This window comes from Raphanus sativus, unplaced genomic scaffold (genome assembly GCF_000801105.2).
Source record: "Raphanus sativus cultivar WK10039 unplaced genomic scaffold, ASM80110v3 Scaffold2557, whole genome shotgun sequence".
Taxonomy (NCBI): domain Eukaryota; kingdom Viridiplantae; phylum Streptophyta; class Magnoliopsida; order Brassicales; family Brassicaceae; genus Raphanus; species Raphanus sativus.
This window is the reverse complement of record NW_026617865.1, coordinates 1-15014: the sequence shown is the minus strand read 5'-3', so window position 1 is coordinate 15014 and position 15014 is coordinate 1. Positions and strand designations below refer to the sequence as shown.

The window sequence follows — 15014 nt, the reverse complement described above, 5'->3', positions numbered from 1 at the left end:
ACATACAGCCGCATAAACATATACACATGCAGTGTGTGCGTGTATGTATCCACCATATGAAGGCATCTGTAAGTAAGAGGTGCTCAACAACAATTTTATACATATTAATTAACCTTATCATTGCTACTAAATTGTTTGTATGTAATTTTTAAATCAATTAAAAAGTTTATATGTATACTGAAAATTATAATCTTGAGCTAAATATATGTAGATTTTGTTGGTTAAGTAAATATACGTAGTCACATGCATGAGTTAACTCTTAATAATCAAATCTACATAATACATTATCACATATGGCATGCTTTATCACAATAATAACATAAAACGTTGATTAATAATCATATAAAAATGTAGCAACTAAAAAGATACATCTATACATGTATGATGATGTATCCAGACAGCTAAGGAGGTGTATTTGAGTATTGTTATACTAATTTCTTTCATGGTACCTACTTATGTAGTTTTTGTTTTTGATTGAAATTTCTAAAAACAGATGAACGACTTGTTATTTATAATAAGGAAAAATGTAAAGAAAAAGGAAACAAAAACAAGAGAAGCCATATCTGATGATATAAGTCAGGTAGCATCGTGATTCAAGCTCAGCCCAACCGCCCAGCTATTTCCAGTCACACCCATGACCCATCCTTCATCCATGTGCTTCTTTCTTATACCTAGTATAAATATAAACAGTCTAAACAAAAATAATAGCAATAGAATGAAGAATGAAAGATATACAGTCGTTAAATCATAAATTTATATGCGTTTTATGATCTTTTATCTGTTTGAATAAACGTATTCATTTTAGCTCTAAATGACCTTTGTCAGGACAAAAAGTCACAAATAAATTAATATACATTATATTTTAGTAATTTCTAGTGTTTGGTAGAACTAAAGATAAAGACAATTAAGCTGCTCTTACAAGGGATGAATCTGATTAATTATATCGAGTTTGACTTGATTATATGATAATTAATTAAGCAGCGGCCATATATATATGAATTCATGAATTAAACTGAAACGAAAACCTTACTTTTTGTAATTTGATTACTATAACTATCGGATAAAGTCGCCAATAAAGCTAAGAAGCGACAACTACAAACCGGAGAGAAAGAAGGTACACAAATTGTGAGTTGTACACAACCAGCAGAATGAATAATTAACACTTAATCACATCTTAATCCAAAAACAAATAAAACTATATGTTTACACATAATTATAAAAGCCAGCCCATTTCTAAGAAACTTCTCCCTTTGTTGTATGCGACCTTCTCTTTCTCTCGTTCTTTTAACACAATAATGGGAAACACATCTTCATGCGCACCATTGATCACATCATCAGGAGTAGTCAAAATCTTAGCTCCTTTCACCGGAACGCTCGAAGTCTTCTCAAAGCCCATCAAAACTTCAGACATCGTCTCTCAAAACTCAGGTCAATTTATCACCGACTCAACACTTCTCCAAATAGGCCACCGAGTCACCGCCGTATCTCCCGACGAGTTTTTGCGGCCGAGACGACATCTCTACCTTCTCCTTCCGACAGACATGCTCTTCTCTGTCTTAACACACGAAGAACTCGCTCTCATCTCCGAGAAAGCAGCAGAGATACTCAACGAGAGCCGGTACAACCATTTGAAGAGAGTGTTCCCTGTTTGTATGTTTCCGGTGTCTGGAGACAAAAGAAGAAACTCATCATCGAGTAATGACGATGATCATCATGATCATGATGGTGTGGAAATAAGAGAAACTCTCGAAGAGAAGGTGCTATGCGAATTGAACTATGGATCTTGGAGGCCTGGATTGGAGACGATCGTGGAGAGCTAGACGAATAAAATCTTGAGGATCGTTAAAGATTTATATATTTTATTAATCATAGACGATTATTTTTTTTGTTCTTCATTTTTGTTTCCCTGATATTTTTTTGTCCGAATCTAAAGAAAAATTGAGGCTTATATACATGAATATATTCACGATGTACTGAATCTTAGTTGGAATCGTTGGTTACTATACAAGCATAGAGATTGGCATGAGGTAGAGCATGTATGTATGCATCTCTATTAAGAACAAGTGATTTTAGGTTGTCACTAAAAAACAAAGTTAGATTCCTAACAAAAAAAATCTACTTTGAGATAACCCCACATGCAAGTAACTGATTTTGACTGGATATTGTTTCTTGTAGTATTAACCAGACAGCTATTATGAGTCTGGATGTTTCTTGATTCTTCCATCGGATAAAAAGGATAAAGGTCAAATGAAGACGCCGGTTTCTGGTAAACCAGATTTTAGGTACAACTATTTTGGTACGTATATATTTATATACATGTAAGTTTTAATTAATATAGTCTTGCGAATGTTACTGGAACCATACGCAAGACTCTGAATATAAAAGATTTAGCCAGCCGGTCTAATAATGAAAGGAGGAATATTTGAAAGGGCCTGCATACTTTTTTTCGTCCTAGGCCGAAGTCTACACACCTACCTGAGTATTAGTATATCATAATTTATACATAAGCAATTTTTAGCATTAAATAATCTGTGATGAAAACACATGAAAATACTGGTGATAAAAGTGTTCCAATCCAATTCGAAAATGCTGATGCTATGCTAAGGCCCATTAAAAATAAAAGCTTATCGGTTGTATCCATGTTTGGGCTTCTAGAAAATCACGAGGCTGACAAAGCAACAAAATGTGAGTCATCTTAAATAGACTAGAGGAGGGGCCTCGCCTAATAACGTGTTTGCGTCAGGGACGGATGAGCACACACTCTTTTTAGTTTTTTTTTCTCTGTCCGACAAAGCATAAACAGACAAAAAACGAGGACCCCCACTTGCACGGCTTCCCCATGATCGTAAAGCGCGTGTCTCGTACCCTCTTGCGGTTTCTTCTACTCCGTGTGTGTGCCGAAGGGTTTTGTTGGTCGTTAACGAATTGACTTTGTTTTAGACTTCAAAGTTTGATTTTTCTTGAGGAAATTAATTAAACAAAAATCTAGAAGAACAACAAAATACATGATTTGTTGATTTTTCATTATAATCGAATGTTCTGTAGACTCTTTTATCAATTTATTTATTTTTAACTAGTTATTTACATACTTTATGGTTTGTTATAACTAACAAAGTCTTTTTTTGGTTCTAAAATGCTAAATTTTTGTTAAAATTTTGAACCCATTTGGTTGAGAGTTGGCTCACTAACAAAACAACAAATCTCAAAATAGAGAAAGAAAACAGTTAAGCTTAAATGCAGTTAGCCAAGAAACCGAGTAAAAGAAACAAATTCATTAACATGAAAAATCAAGTTAATAGCCCGCCAAATATTATATTTTTTGAATAAAAATGTAATGAGTTGATGATATTAAGAAGTTGGACGAAACGTCGTCACCTCCTGAAGCGCGTGAGTGGTTCAAACATCTCGTGTGATTTTCCATATAAAGACACAGTTCCAAAACCTAACCATCTTAACAAAATCACATCCTCTCTCTCTCTTTCTCTCTCTTTCTTGTTGCTTATCCATTTTCTCTCTCTCTTTCTCTCTCAGACCTCCTTAAATCGATCCTCTCGAATCCAAAAACAGAGCCCTCTTTTGATTCGAAACCATCTCCCTTGTTTCAAAATGACAGGCTTCTCCGTGTCCCTGATCGTGTCGAACTTATCAAACGTCGCCTCGTATCTGTCTCCCATCTTCGAGACCATCCCGTCGACGAAGGTTGTTCCAGCGCAGATCGAGAAGGTCGTCTCTCTCGTCTCACGCACCGGCAGAGATTTGCAGCGTTACGATAACGCAGGCTATCGTCAAGTCGTCGGGTACGTCAAACACGTGTTGAAAAGTTTTTCACCTTATCGCTGTTCATTTCGGAATCTCATATATATATTTTTCAAAATATTATTTGCAGATGCGTACCGTACAGATACAAGAAACAACGAGGCAATGGGGCCGAGTCCAAAGAGATCGAACTTCTCCTTATAAGTGCTCAAAAGGGTAAAGGAATGTTATTCCCAAAAGGAGGTTGGGAGATTGACGAGTCTATGGAGGAAGCAGCTTTGAGAGAGACGATAGAGGAAGCCGGTGTGACGGGAGAGCTAGAGGAAAGGCTTGGGAAATGGCAATACAAGAGTAAAAGACAGAGCGTGATCCACGAAGGTTACATGTTCGCGTTGCTTGTTGACCAAGAATATGAGCGGTGGCCTGAAGCTGAGACTAGACAAAGGAGGTGGGTTGGTTTGGACGAAGCGAGAGAGGTGTGTCAGAATTGGTGGATGAGAGAAGCTCTCGAAGCATTTGTTAACCTGAAATGTGAGGCCGAGGAGGTTGAGATTTGAAGCTGATGATGTTTAGTGTTTGGTGGAACAGAAGTTTTAGACTTAGAAAAACCTGTCGTCAGGGATCAGAAGAAGAAGCTTCCTGAGGGGATTCATTGGGTCAACAGCATCTCTCTGTCTCTTTGAGAGTTGTGTAAAAAGTTTTGATTGTTTGGAGATAACATGTCAACTATATTCTAATTTTTATTCAAATCTTTTTGTATTTTATAATTCATTCATTCTTTGATTGTTAATAATTTGCTAGACAGGTTCCCTTTCTTTGATATACTCTTGGTCTATGGGATGATCAGGTCTTCCTCGGTAAGAACTTATTTAGTGTTATAATATGAACTTATTTGCCAAATATTTCACATAGCTGTGATTTTGTTTTAAGAGATACTAAAAATTTTGGAAAAAAAGTTTTAGCACATTTCTAGATCTTGCCTATCATTTAACCACAGCCATGCAGGCAAAGCTAGACAGGTACCTTAAATAAAGCGTTTAAATAAACTCAAACCAAATGTTCAGCTTCATGATCAGACACACACACTGACACAAACGTCTAGTACTGCTTAAGAATTGTACCACAGAATCTTAGTTAGACTTCATGACCAGCGTCTAGTCTCTACTGTGGACCCACCACAATAAATTACTGCGAGAGTTTCCATCGTCAAACTCTTGCAATCCTCGCACCTTCTCTAACGCTTCGTATTTGCTGTATACACTTTCCAAAGCATAAACGAACCCTTTCCAGCCATCTTTAACGCCGTCTCTCTTCAACGCAGGCCTAGTCCACTTCACGAGCTGCTTCACGAATTTCACGTCGGAGAAGAGGATTTCCGAAACCGGAATCAACGGTAATAACTGTTGACCAAGCCGACACTCTTTCCACTCCCTATCCCCGAACCATAGGCTACTGTCTCTCTTCGTCGACCATAATACCCCAACCAAACGATTCTTGGCCGTGAAATCTTTTGGGTACATAGTGTTTTCTTCTTTCACCTGCACACCAAGAAAGAAAAACAGTAGTCAAATTTGATTACTAGCTACTATTCCAGCAATTCGTCTTCTTTTGGTTTGGTTCTTTCATCCGGTTATTAGGATATGGTTTAATCAAAATCGAAACCGAACCACAACTATCTAACAATGTAACCAAGAAAAATTAACCTGATCCAATTTCAACAATTACATATCCAATCAAAACATAGCTAAAATCAGACCCAAAAATTAGAAAACTGACTGGTATTTTTTTAGTCAAATAGAACTTCAATTAAAAAGTAGAAACTCAACTAATCATTCCCTAAAAATATAAACCGAAGTTATTCAATTTTCATTTGATTTCTATATTTGTTCCCTCTTATAAACCAAACAAACCGGACTAAAATATAAGACACAACCCAATTCGGTTTATTGGAATGAGTTGGTTTGAAAAAAAATGGTTACCTGCCACCACATTTTCGAGGCGTGGATCTCAAGCGACATGATGGTGGAAGCCGCCGCAACAAGATGCACGTCGCCATACGCTAAACCTAACAAAGCAGCCGAGTAATAAGCGTTTACAGCCTCGCTTGGACACACCTGATTCCTCCCGTCCGCAAACGCCGTCAACCCTCCTGCCCAAGAGTGCAGCTTGGAAACGTCAAAACATCTCAAACGCGGGAAACCAGAATCACATTCCCTCCCCAACGTCATGTAATCCGCCATCAGAGTGTAAGCCTGAGGTCTGTATCTCTTCCCCCACAAAGGATCGATCTTAACGAGCACAGCAATCGCGTAGAGGAAGTAACCGAGATGATAATGATGGTTGTTGTATATCCCGTATCCGTTATCTTCCCGCGCATTTCTCGCTCCTTGCGCTGTGATTAAACCTCCCCATTTAGGATCGTACACAAAGGAGTTTGGTCCGAAGCTCCCTTCTAGCCACGGCTCGATCATGTCCTTTAGGTAATTACCGACAGCAGGAATCACATGGAGATAGGAGACTTCTTCTGCAATCAAAGCCAGCCTCGCTGCTCTCGCTATCACTTTCCCGTAGTGATAAGACCGGCTCGAGACGGGAGACGAGGAGTTCAAGGCGATGACGTCTTTGATGAGAGCTGAGATGATCTCTTCGCGTGATGATGAATCTTGTTTCACTCCTTTGAGTGAGTGCCACGTAACCGGTACAGTATCCGGTTTGAGAACCCATGAATCTCCGATAACACCGGTTAAGTCCCCATCGATGCTTCTGTATTTGATTTTGTCCAGCACGGTGACTGATTCGTTGTCTTTTGATAAGAGCTTTAGATGAAGAGGATGAGCTAGCATTAAGAGATCTCCGTGGCCTCTCTTCTCCCATTTGTACTCTAAAGTGAATGGCTTCGTGACGTCTGCTTCACCGGAAACCGGGTACGAGCGGCTGAACCGGTCGAGAACCGGTTCGAAATCTGGCTTTGATGTAGGTAACACAGCGATTCGGATTAAACCGGAAAAGTCGCCACGACAGTGTATCGAGGAGTTGTCGTGTTTGGTTAGCTTAATAGGGGAAGTGGTGTAAATCAACCAGGTCTGGTTGTTGTTCAGCCTAGCCGTGTACTTTGTACAAGAGCTGTTTCCGGAAAAGGATACGAACTCGTGGCCTGTTGAGATTGTGATCTTGTTGCATGAGACCGAGCATGTGATAAACGGGCTTCCTCTGACGAGGAAGAATCTGAGATTAGAGGAAGGGAAGTCAAGGTTGACGCCGAGATCGCTAAAGGAAGAGATCTGATGAGTTTGTTGCCTGGAACTCTGGTCGACGGGTGAACCGGAGGAGATGGTAATGTCTGATTTGAAAACCTCGTGGAAGAAGTCTGAGTTATGAAGCAGAGATGGGTAGGAGATGGAGAGCGAGGACTTGCCCGGTTTGATGAGGTAAGGGTGAAAGTACTCAGGTTGGTCGCCTTTGCCGAGAGTGAAGTTCTGGAAAAAGGAGTTAGTAGGGAGAGGGTCTGAGAGGAGATGGTTGCTAAAGAAACTAGAAGGGTCTGGTAACACAGACGCTTCGCATTTGGGGAAGAGCAACTGAACCTTCTTCGGTCTTGAGTTAGCCATGTCTTGACGGCTCTGGTTTTTGCTTCTTCTAGTAGTTGCCTTAACTTGAATATTGTGTTGTTCCTACTCTCTGTCTTTGGTTGTTTTTAAAAAGAAGATTAGAAGTTGTACAGTCGCGGGTAAAGGGAAATCTGTAGCTACAACGGTAGCTAGGAAGAAGCGCAATGATTTTTTTTTCTCCAAGACGCACGCTACTTATCATGCAAGATGCCACGTGGCACTTTTGATCTCCCCCTCCAAAAAAAAACAGCAACCTGCCACAAATTTTGAAATACAAGCCCATATATACTTGTGGGCTTAGAATGTTAGTAGAGTCGGCCTTGCACGAGGTTTCAGTTAGCTGAAGCCCCTTCTTGTGTTTGTGCTTCCTTGTTTTGAGCCTGTTCACTCTTTTCTAATCAGAGCTAGGATTCGGCATTTTAACTTGGATCCCAAAACCTGAATCAGAACTGATTCAAAATACCCGAATCAGAACGATCTGAAAATTTATAAGTATTTATTAAATTTAAAATTTCCTATCCAAAAAGATAGAATTGATCCGAATAAATTCAAATCCGAAAACATCGATTCGATCCGATAAAAACTAATTTATATCTGAACTAAAAAAATAATATCCAAAACTATATTTTGTTGTATCTATTTACTATATTTTATTTTATGATTTTGTTGAAATATTTTTCTGTTAACAATCTTTATTATTATTTTTATAACTTTTTAAATAATATAAAATTTTAAATGTAAAATTTAGAATTGCAAAAGAATAATTTTTCATTGTTGTCAAAGTTTTGAATAATGGTTTTTTCGTGTTATCAAAAAATTGAACTATAAAAATAGATGACAAGTACCTAATCGAACTGATCAGATCATATAAAACAAAGTTTAAATCCACCGGTTTATTAAGATGCTTCAGTTTTATCTTAATTTTAATAATTTTATAAATGTTTAGACATACATATTAATATATTTTAACTAAATTTGAAAGAATTTACGTATTTGTTATTTTTAAAATTCTAATAACTAGAATCTGACTTGGACCCGATACAAACCCGAAATTATGAATATTTTACAAATATTGTAGTTATAAATCCGAACTAAACCTGATCCGAAAAGAAATCCAAACCCGGACCAAAGTATCTAATAGATCCAAAATGGTCCTAGGAACCTGTCCAAACGCCCAGGCCTAATCAGAGCCTTTGACAGATCTTGAGAATGTTATACATGAAACGATGCTTAAGCTTGGCGCACAAAATAAAAGATGGAAACGATACTTAAGCCTGAGTTACAATTAGGTGGTTGAGAAGATAAACTTGTTGATGAAGAAAAAAAGGAACTGTCTTTTTTTTTTAATGTCAGACAGCGCATGAAACCTCATTACAACCAAGTAAATTCATATATCCAAATGGATTAGCGTTTGGTTCGACCGAGTGTTGTTCTCAGAGTCTCCCAACAATGTCGGAACCTTTGACTCATCGACATCAACCCTAAAACTGTGGTTTTTAGCAACTGTACAAAGAGGGCATGCACCTGCGCTACGAGCATACACGTGCTCTTCTCCTGCTTCCCTCTTCTTCTGAAGCTACCAACGACAAGGAGGATGTCACTTCTCTTTCTGACAAGCATCTCTTGTATGGTCTGAACCCATTTACAGGATAACAGGGTTCTGCGCTCTTCTCCAAGTTCCCCGAAACTTTGGTGACCGAGCCATATGCATTAGAACCGGTACAGGACGTTTCCCATACCCCTAGAGATAAAACAGTATCTACATGACTAGAATCTTGACCCGTCATTGATTTATGATTAGCACCGCCCTCTCTGGAAGAAGATGTTTTGTTAGATCCTCCTGCAACTAGCACAATCTTCCCAAAAAGCATAATGCTAGAGATGGGTGCTGAACCGGTTACAGCATCATCCTCTTTAAAAGACTGATTGGATACTGCGTAGTCATTCTTCTTATCAATGGACTGGATGTCACTTGTACACGAGTTAGGAGAGGAGCATCGATTGACCTCATCCTCTGTAGCAAACGCTGATAGCACAGAAGTTGGAGACTTTGTTTCTTTCTCCATAGCTGAGGAAGGAGAGTGAGAGTATGGAACAGGCGATTTTCGAGGATAAGGATGCGTCGGTTTCCTCTTTGGACGAGGAGGAGGGATCATAATCGAGCCGTCACTACCAATGTCAGCTTCACGAGCCACCTGCAAATGGAAAAGACAAAAAAAAAACTATCAGATTACAAAGACCAAACTAGCTCAGTACTACTGAAGAACATCTATATAATATAATACACACAAGACCTTGTAGAAAAACTTTTGAGCATGGCTTCTGATCTGAATAGCTGTTTTCGTACCTATATGTTCTGCACCAACGATCACAAATCAATCAGAACTACATCAAGCTAGAAAGCAGAAAGTTGGGTTTGGTAAAAGCAAAAACCAAATAGTACCTTGGATTTGACGCCAAGCACGACCATAAAGCTGTATAGCATCAAGGAACCTCTCATGCTCTTCCTCACTCCACTTCTCTCTCTGCTTAGACACCGTATACGGCTTCCTAACCTTCAAGTAGAACAACACAGAGTTCAGACAATTGAAAAAAGAAAAAGAAAGAAACTTTCTCCCACGATGGAACTTGTCTTAACAAAGCTGATACCTTAGCATGATTGGTTCCTTCATTTGAATTGCAACTTCCATTCTCTACATTGCTACTTACATCCTCACTTCGATCCTACCAGTAGAACATACAACAAACCATCAATTCGCAAGCTTCTCCTTCAAAGCTACTTTCAGTATAATATCCTACTTAAAAATTCGATAAGCTTCACTAACACATCTTTAATTAATCAATCTGTTTCCTAAAGAAGAAACTTAATTACCGGAGCAGCCATGTAACAGTATCCCAAAAGAGTTTCTTCAGATCTCTGAACAGTAAATAGATAAAAGTGTGAATAAATTTTGCTTTTTCCCGGGGAATCAAACTCCTGGAAACAGGAAGATTATCTCCGAGAAAGTAAGTCAGAAAAAAAAAAAGAATAGTGAGAAGAGGAGATTGGAAGGAGACAGTGAGAAGAACATACTAGAAAGGGCAAGTCCTAATATAGCAGTGCTTTGCCACGTCAGATGCTAGTTGCTATTTTTATTTTAATATCTATGGAAATTTCGAGAAGGTGATACAGATAATCCTGTGGCTGTGAGCTAACCTAACCATCACGCTCGATTCTTGGCGGTGTACATCACGCGATTCGTCGACAGAGATCTGATCTGTGGATAAAGTGGGGCGACGTTAGAATTTATGAAAAGATATTGAGTGTTTTGTAATTATTGTCAAGATATTTTTTTGTTCTTTTATGCATCTCCGTCCCTGTCTGACTGTCCGTGTCTTCTACAAGCTTTCATGTAATTACTCTTTGCCCCAAAATAAATCTAGTGGTTATGAATCTAACCTTGGATTTAACAAGAGAAAAGTAAATATATCATGAGTTAATCCTCAGTTTATATACCTCATAAATTCAATAGATGATGATTGGTTGTAATTTAATTAAATAATACTAGTACATCTTTACTGAAAATTCAAAGTTCATAAACGAATTTGTAAAAAAAAATGGTTGGGATAATAGGCAAATCAGCCACATACATATGGTGTCTGTCAGATGTGACAACGAGATCTCTATTAATCACAGAGACTATAGGAGCCACAATTTTGATATGGCCAGATCATCCCATCCCTCTTTTTATTTATTTATATGTTTTTCTGTTTCACATTTTTTTTATATATATAGAATAGAAAATGGAATTGGATTCCTCTTAGATTTCTTTTTCTTCATTAATGATAATAAGTTTTGTTGCATCAGTTTAGTTTCAGGTCTGTGTTACAAAAAGAAAAAAGAGTTTAGTTTCAGGTCTTAAGGTTCCTTCGCTTGGACGCAAGAAACCGTGACCACATCTGAACTTCATATTTTCTAATCTCATCATTTGTCTAAAAGGACGATTAAAGGTTCGAGTCCTCATGATTCAGCGTTTAAGGCAGTTTGATAAGAAAAGTTATCAAATTGATAAATCTCCCTGACTCATCAATATCGAAACCTAGTACAGGATTCGTTACTCACACTAATCAGTCCAAGTCCTAATCAATAACTATGTACTCTCTCCTAAAGGTTACCAAAAACATTGTTTGCTCGTGACAAACGACTGGTTTGTTGCGAGGACTCGGGGTTTCAGAAATGGTGTGTTCTCTCTCTCTCTGGTGTGAACTGAACTGCCAGCAGAGGAGGCAGAGTCTTCATCCGCGACCGTCTTATAACTGTACCTTATCACAAGACTCCTTGGTCTGTCATATTCATGCAAAGATTATTTCAGAGAATCTTATGAAGAACCATTGCTGATGAAATCTCACAGTAGACAATTCCAAAAGTCCAGCTATCTGATTCGTTCAGTTCATTGGATTGAGAAGTCCAGATTTCTTTGTGAACTATTGATGAGAAACATCTCACATCCGAAATATAAGAATTATTCTACTACTATATAAAGGGTTAGGGTCAATCCACTAATTGGCAATTGGTTTTAAGTTGGAAGCCCATAATTAACCAGATTCTAACATAGTATCAGAGCGATAAGATAGTTAGAGTCAATCCACTAATTGCCAATTGGTTTTAAGTTGGAAGCCAATAATTAACCAGAATCTAACATGAACTACCTTACTACCAAGGTTCGCAAAAATAAACTAAAATCACTAGGCACTAAGGGTTTGATCAAAACTGTAATTTAGTTGATTTTCAATTTGGTGTTCGTTCATAGATTCTTGTAAATCAACGCAAAGACTACGATGCTTGAATACTGAGCAAACTTTGCAAGTGGCTCCAGCGTAAAAGATGTTTTTAAGAATCAGGAGCCTTTCTCTTCTTATCACTCACAGTTGAAACACCATCAAGCTTTGACTGACCAAAAACAGAACTGCAAATTCCAAAAGTATTTTTGGAACATATTACCATCAGACAACTTGTCGCCAGCTTTATTATACTGAGAAAGAATGGGTCAAAATTTCTTACCCGCACGTTGAACATTTCTTGTGATGCTCACAAAAAATGGACAGACATACCGAACAAACATACCCCATATCGATAGTCTTCTTGTGGCAAAAACACCTACAAGATTTTTTTTTCACATTATAACATCTCTTATAAAGAACATGCTGAGGAAGACCGGAAGAGTTTCTATATTTGTCACTTACGATGCTCGAAAATCAACGCCTACGGGTTTAGGAAGCTGCACAAAGCTCCGGGTGTGCAAATCAGTGGCAAAGATTGTCTTTTTATGCAAAAAACAGAACAAAGGAAAGTTAGGAGCCATCTAGCACACTTATGTAACGAGTCACATGAGTACACAAGTAATGTTTTTTGTGTTTTGTACTTGAGCTGAGAGCATACCGTTAGAAACTGAAACAGCCCATCCAACTGTTTAGGTGCATGATGTACACCGCCTGTTATGTAAGATGCCTACAGATATGCCACACATGATGTAGTGCATAGATTGAGGGATTAAAAGTTTTAAGAAGATTCTAGGGAGAAATGTTATTACCTGCTGCAGAAATGCCGAGTTCTGTGTACCTATGTAACAAGAATCAATGGGCACCTAAAGAACCAAGTGACTTGAGGTCAAGGTACAGATCTTTGGAACTATTGAAAAAAACTTAAATCCCAAAGAACCAATCAAAACAAAGAGTACCATTAGGCGTTGTGCTGAGAAGATAGAGTTCATAACAGCTACATATCTGAAAAGAAGAACATCATCCAAAGAAGAAACTATTGCAAGTAGAAAAAAAAGTTAAAGAAGAGAACGTACTGTTCCGGGCCATCCGGAGAGCCTTGCAAGCATAAAATCTGTATTTCATACACATGCCAATAGCACAATCAGTCTATTCTTAAAGGGCTATGCAAACAAATAATAGGAATCACGAGTCTATATGGAATAGTATACACTAAGCAGAAGATTTCTAGAAAGCAATCAAGATGAGAAGTATTATCCAAGAGAATTGATTAAGACGTATAATCATACTGAACACGCACCCGAGGCTGGGGATGAAGATGTCCAGAACGGAAAACCCTCTGTATGTCTAACAGGAAAAATCAGACAAAACAGAACAAGTGAAGATTAAGAAACCAAAAGACATTGATGTCTCTAGAGATACTCTTTAGGTTTAGCCGAGAACAAAAATCTCGACCAGAAAAAAGCTATCAGTTTTTCTAAAGCTAGGCCTTAAGATTACTAGTATGGTGTTATGAATACTACATAGCACCATACTACTAATCAAATGCTAAATAAATTCAAAAGGATACAGCAAAGAGCCATGGAGAGTGATCCTGACAAGAAAGAAGAAGATATTCTATTATCATCATCATGATGCTCCTGCCCCTCCTTGATGAGCTCCTCATCTCTGGCAATAAAATCTTCCAGCTTCTCAAGCAAAGAACCAAAAAGAGCAGGCATTCCAGTTCTACTACCGCTCTCTGAGCTCATCACATTCGATGCCAAAGACGAATCATAGATGTAATCACATGAGCTGTATCCAGTAGCTATCACAACAACTTGGTTCAGTTGATTCAATCCCGAAACCGCGTTCAGAAAAGCAAGCACCTAAGCCGTAACAAACAGATAAATCATGAACATACAAAAAACGAAGGGATTCACAAGCAAACAACAAACACTTACTTACATGAGAGAGGAACTGAGAGAATGTAGTCGATGTATTGCTCCAGAATAAGGGATTAGTATCAAGCAACAACACTAGAAGACTGACATCGTCTGCGAACCAAAAACAAGCACGAGTAATCAGAATCGGTTTTCATCATATGTGTTAAAGAGTTTCTAATCAAAGAGGAAGTTATAAGACCTGAATAGAGCTTAGAAGCAACGGAAGCCATATATAGCTAGCTTTTCACGAGAATCCGATTTGCTAGCTTGACATTTTCAGCTTCTTCTTCTTCGATATATCAATGTCTCCAGTTTTGATTTCGAGCGACACTAAAATCGAAGTTTCGAGTTTCTACTGTTTCATATTCGCCGACCCGTTTCCCTGAGGTCATTGTAGGATCCGTTTTCTTAACGGGCTTAGACCCGAATCAAGCCCAAACAATCTTATACATTGCTAGGCCCAGTTTTGCAAACAAACGAGGGTTGACTCTAGACTCTAGAGTTTTGAATCATCTTTGATTCAAAACTTTGTTTTGGTTGACTCGAGAGCAAAGTAGATTTTAGATTCCCAGCATATACCCAAAAAACTTAAAAAAGAAAACTAAACCTATTTTTTGCAAGTTAAATAGTATAATAGCACTCAAACAACCAAGGTGGGGATTCTCGTGGTGGGTTAGTGTGGAGCTGCGGTTCAGGAATGAAAGTTGGTTTTGATTTCTTCCTGTTCTATGTTTTGGTGGTAGATGTGGAATGTGGATGTAAGTTTGGGTGCAGAGGCAATCTCTTTTTTGTATGTCTTCTGCCTTTTGTAAATGCTAGTTATATCAATGATCAATGGAATTTCAAAGGGAAAAAAAAAGAATAGTATAATAGCATGGCATTAGTCAAAATCTATTATTCAAATGTGATAAGGAATACAAATCAAGATGAGAAGAGAACATAATCCACAAAAAAAAAGAAATGTTTT

The 15014-nt window shown here is 38.1% G+C and overlaps 5 protein-coding genes across 5 annotated transcripts; 2 read left to right on the top strand and 3 right to left on the bottom strand.

The window, feature by feature from the left end:
* The first annotated feature begins 1050 nt into the window (after nucleotides 1-1050).
* Nucleotides 1051-1980, top strand: LOC108854514 (uncharacterized). Its single transcript, XM_018628095.2, has one exon. It carries the CDS (start codon nucleotides 1200-1202, stop codon nucleotides 1818-1820), a length of 621 nt encoding a protein of 206 aa, XP_018483597.1. The 5' UTR covers nucleotides 1051-1199; the 3' UTR covers nucleotides 1821-1980.
* Nucleotides 1981-3452: 1472 nt separating this feature from the next.
* On the top strand, nucleotides 3453-4578 carry LOC108841944 (nudix hydrolase 4). The gene is made up of 2 exons (XM_018614734.2): nucleotides 3453-3797; nucleotides 3887-4578. The coding sequence occupies exons 1-2, from the start codon at nucleotides 3607-3609 to the stop codon at nucleotides 4311-4313; spliced, it is 618 nt and encodes a 205-aa protein (XP_018470236.1). The 5' UTR covers nucleotides 3453-3606; the 3' UTR covers nucleotides 4314-4578.
* Nucleotides 4579-4807: 229 nt separating this feature from the next.
* LOC130505751 (glucan endo-1,3-beta-D-glucosidase 1-like) lies at nucleotides 4808-7476 on the bottom strand. Its single transcript, XM_057000358.1, has 2 exons — nucleotides 5736-7476; nucleotides 4808-5294 (listed from the first exon to the last, which is right to left on the bottom strand). Exons 1-2 carry the CDS (start codon nucleotides 7362-7364, stop codon nucleotides 4911-4913), a joined length of 2013 nt encoding a protein of 670 aa, XP_056856338.1. The 5' UTR covers nucleotides 7365-7476; the 3' UTR covers nucleotides 4808-4910.
* A 1137-nt stretch (nucleotides 7477-8613) lies between these two features.
* On the bottom strand, nucleotides 8614-10435 carry LOC130505750 (protein REVEILLE 7-like). Its single transcript, XM_057000357.1, has 5 exons — nucleotides 10237-10435; nucleotides 10014-10088; nucleotides 9808-9919; nucleotides 9659-9720; nucleotides 8614-9559 (listed from the first exon to the last, which is right to left on the bottom strand). The coding sequence occupies exons 1-5, from the start codon at nucleotides 10246-10248 to the stop codon at nucleotides 8894-8896; spliced, it is 927 nt and encodes a 308-aa protein (XP_056856337.1). The 5' UTR covers nucleotides 10249-10435; the 3' UTR covers nucleotides 8614-8893.
* Nucleotides 10436-12066: 1631 nt separating this feature from the next.
* LOC108835518 (general transcription and DNA repair factor IIH subunit TFB4) lies at nucleotides 12067-14390 on the bottom strand. Its single transcript, XM_018608762.2, has 11 exons — nucleotides 14247-14390; nucleotides 14070-14158; nucleotides 13693-13990; nucleotides 13423-13469; nucleotides 13199-13236; nucleotides 13082-13127; nucleotides 12935-12988; nucleotides 12784-12852; nucleotides 12588-12664; nucleotides 12406-12501; nucleotides 12067-12310 (listed from the first exon to the last, which is right to left on the bottom strand). The coding sequence occupies exons 1-11, from the start codon at nucleotides 14275-14277 to the stop codon at nucleotides 12235-12237; spliced, it is 921 nt and encodes a 306-aa protein (XP_018464264.2). The 5' UTR covers nucleotides 14278-14390; the 3' UTR covers nucleotides 12067-12234.
* Nucleotides 14391-15014: the final 624 nt, after the last annotated feature.

Bases quoted from the DNA above. Each gene is read 5' to 3' on its own strand.
- LOC108854514 (XM_018628095.2), top strand. From the start codon at position 1,200: ATGTTTACACATAATTATAAAAGCCAGCCCATTTCTAAGAAACTTCTC.
- LOC108841944 (XM_018614734.2), top strand. From the start codon at position 3,607: ATGACAGGCTTCTCCGTGTCCCTGATCGTGTCGAACTTATCAAACGTC. The intron at 3,798-3,886 runs GTACGTCAAACA...TATTATTTGCAG, and splicing joins GGCTATCGTCAAGTCGTCGG to ATGCGTACCGTACAGATACA.
- LOC130505751 (XM_057000358.1), bottom strand. From the start codon at position 7,364: ATGGCTAACTCAAGACCGAAGAAGGTTCAGTTGCTCTTCCCCAAATGC. The intron at 5,295-5,735 runs GTAACCATTTTT...CTTGGTGTGCAG, and splicing joins CCTCGAAAATGTGGTGGCAG to GTGAAAGAAGAAAACACTAT.
- LOC130505750 (XM_057000357.1), bottom strand. The intron at 9,920-10,013 runs GTATCAGCTTTG...TTCTACTTGAAG, and splicing joins AAGGAACCAATCATGCTAAG to GTTAGGAAGCCGTATACGGT. The intron at 9,560-9,658 runs GTCTTGTGTGTA...TTCCATTTGCAG, and splicing joins CTCAAAAGTTTTTCTACAAG to GTGGCTCGTGAAGCTGACAT.
- LOC108835518 (XM_018608762.2), bottom strand. From the start codon at position 14,277: ATGGCTTCCGTTGCTTCTAAGCTCTATTCAG. The intron at 12,853-12,934 runs GTAATAACATTT...GCATATCTGTAG, and splicing joins ACTCGGCATTTCTGCAGCAG to GCATCTTACATAACAGGCGG. The intron at 12,311-12,405 runs GTAAGAAATTTT...TGGAATTTGCAG, and splicing joins AAGAAATGTTCAACGTGCGG to TTCTGTTTTTGGTCAGTCAA.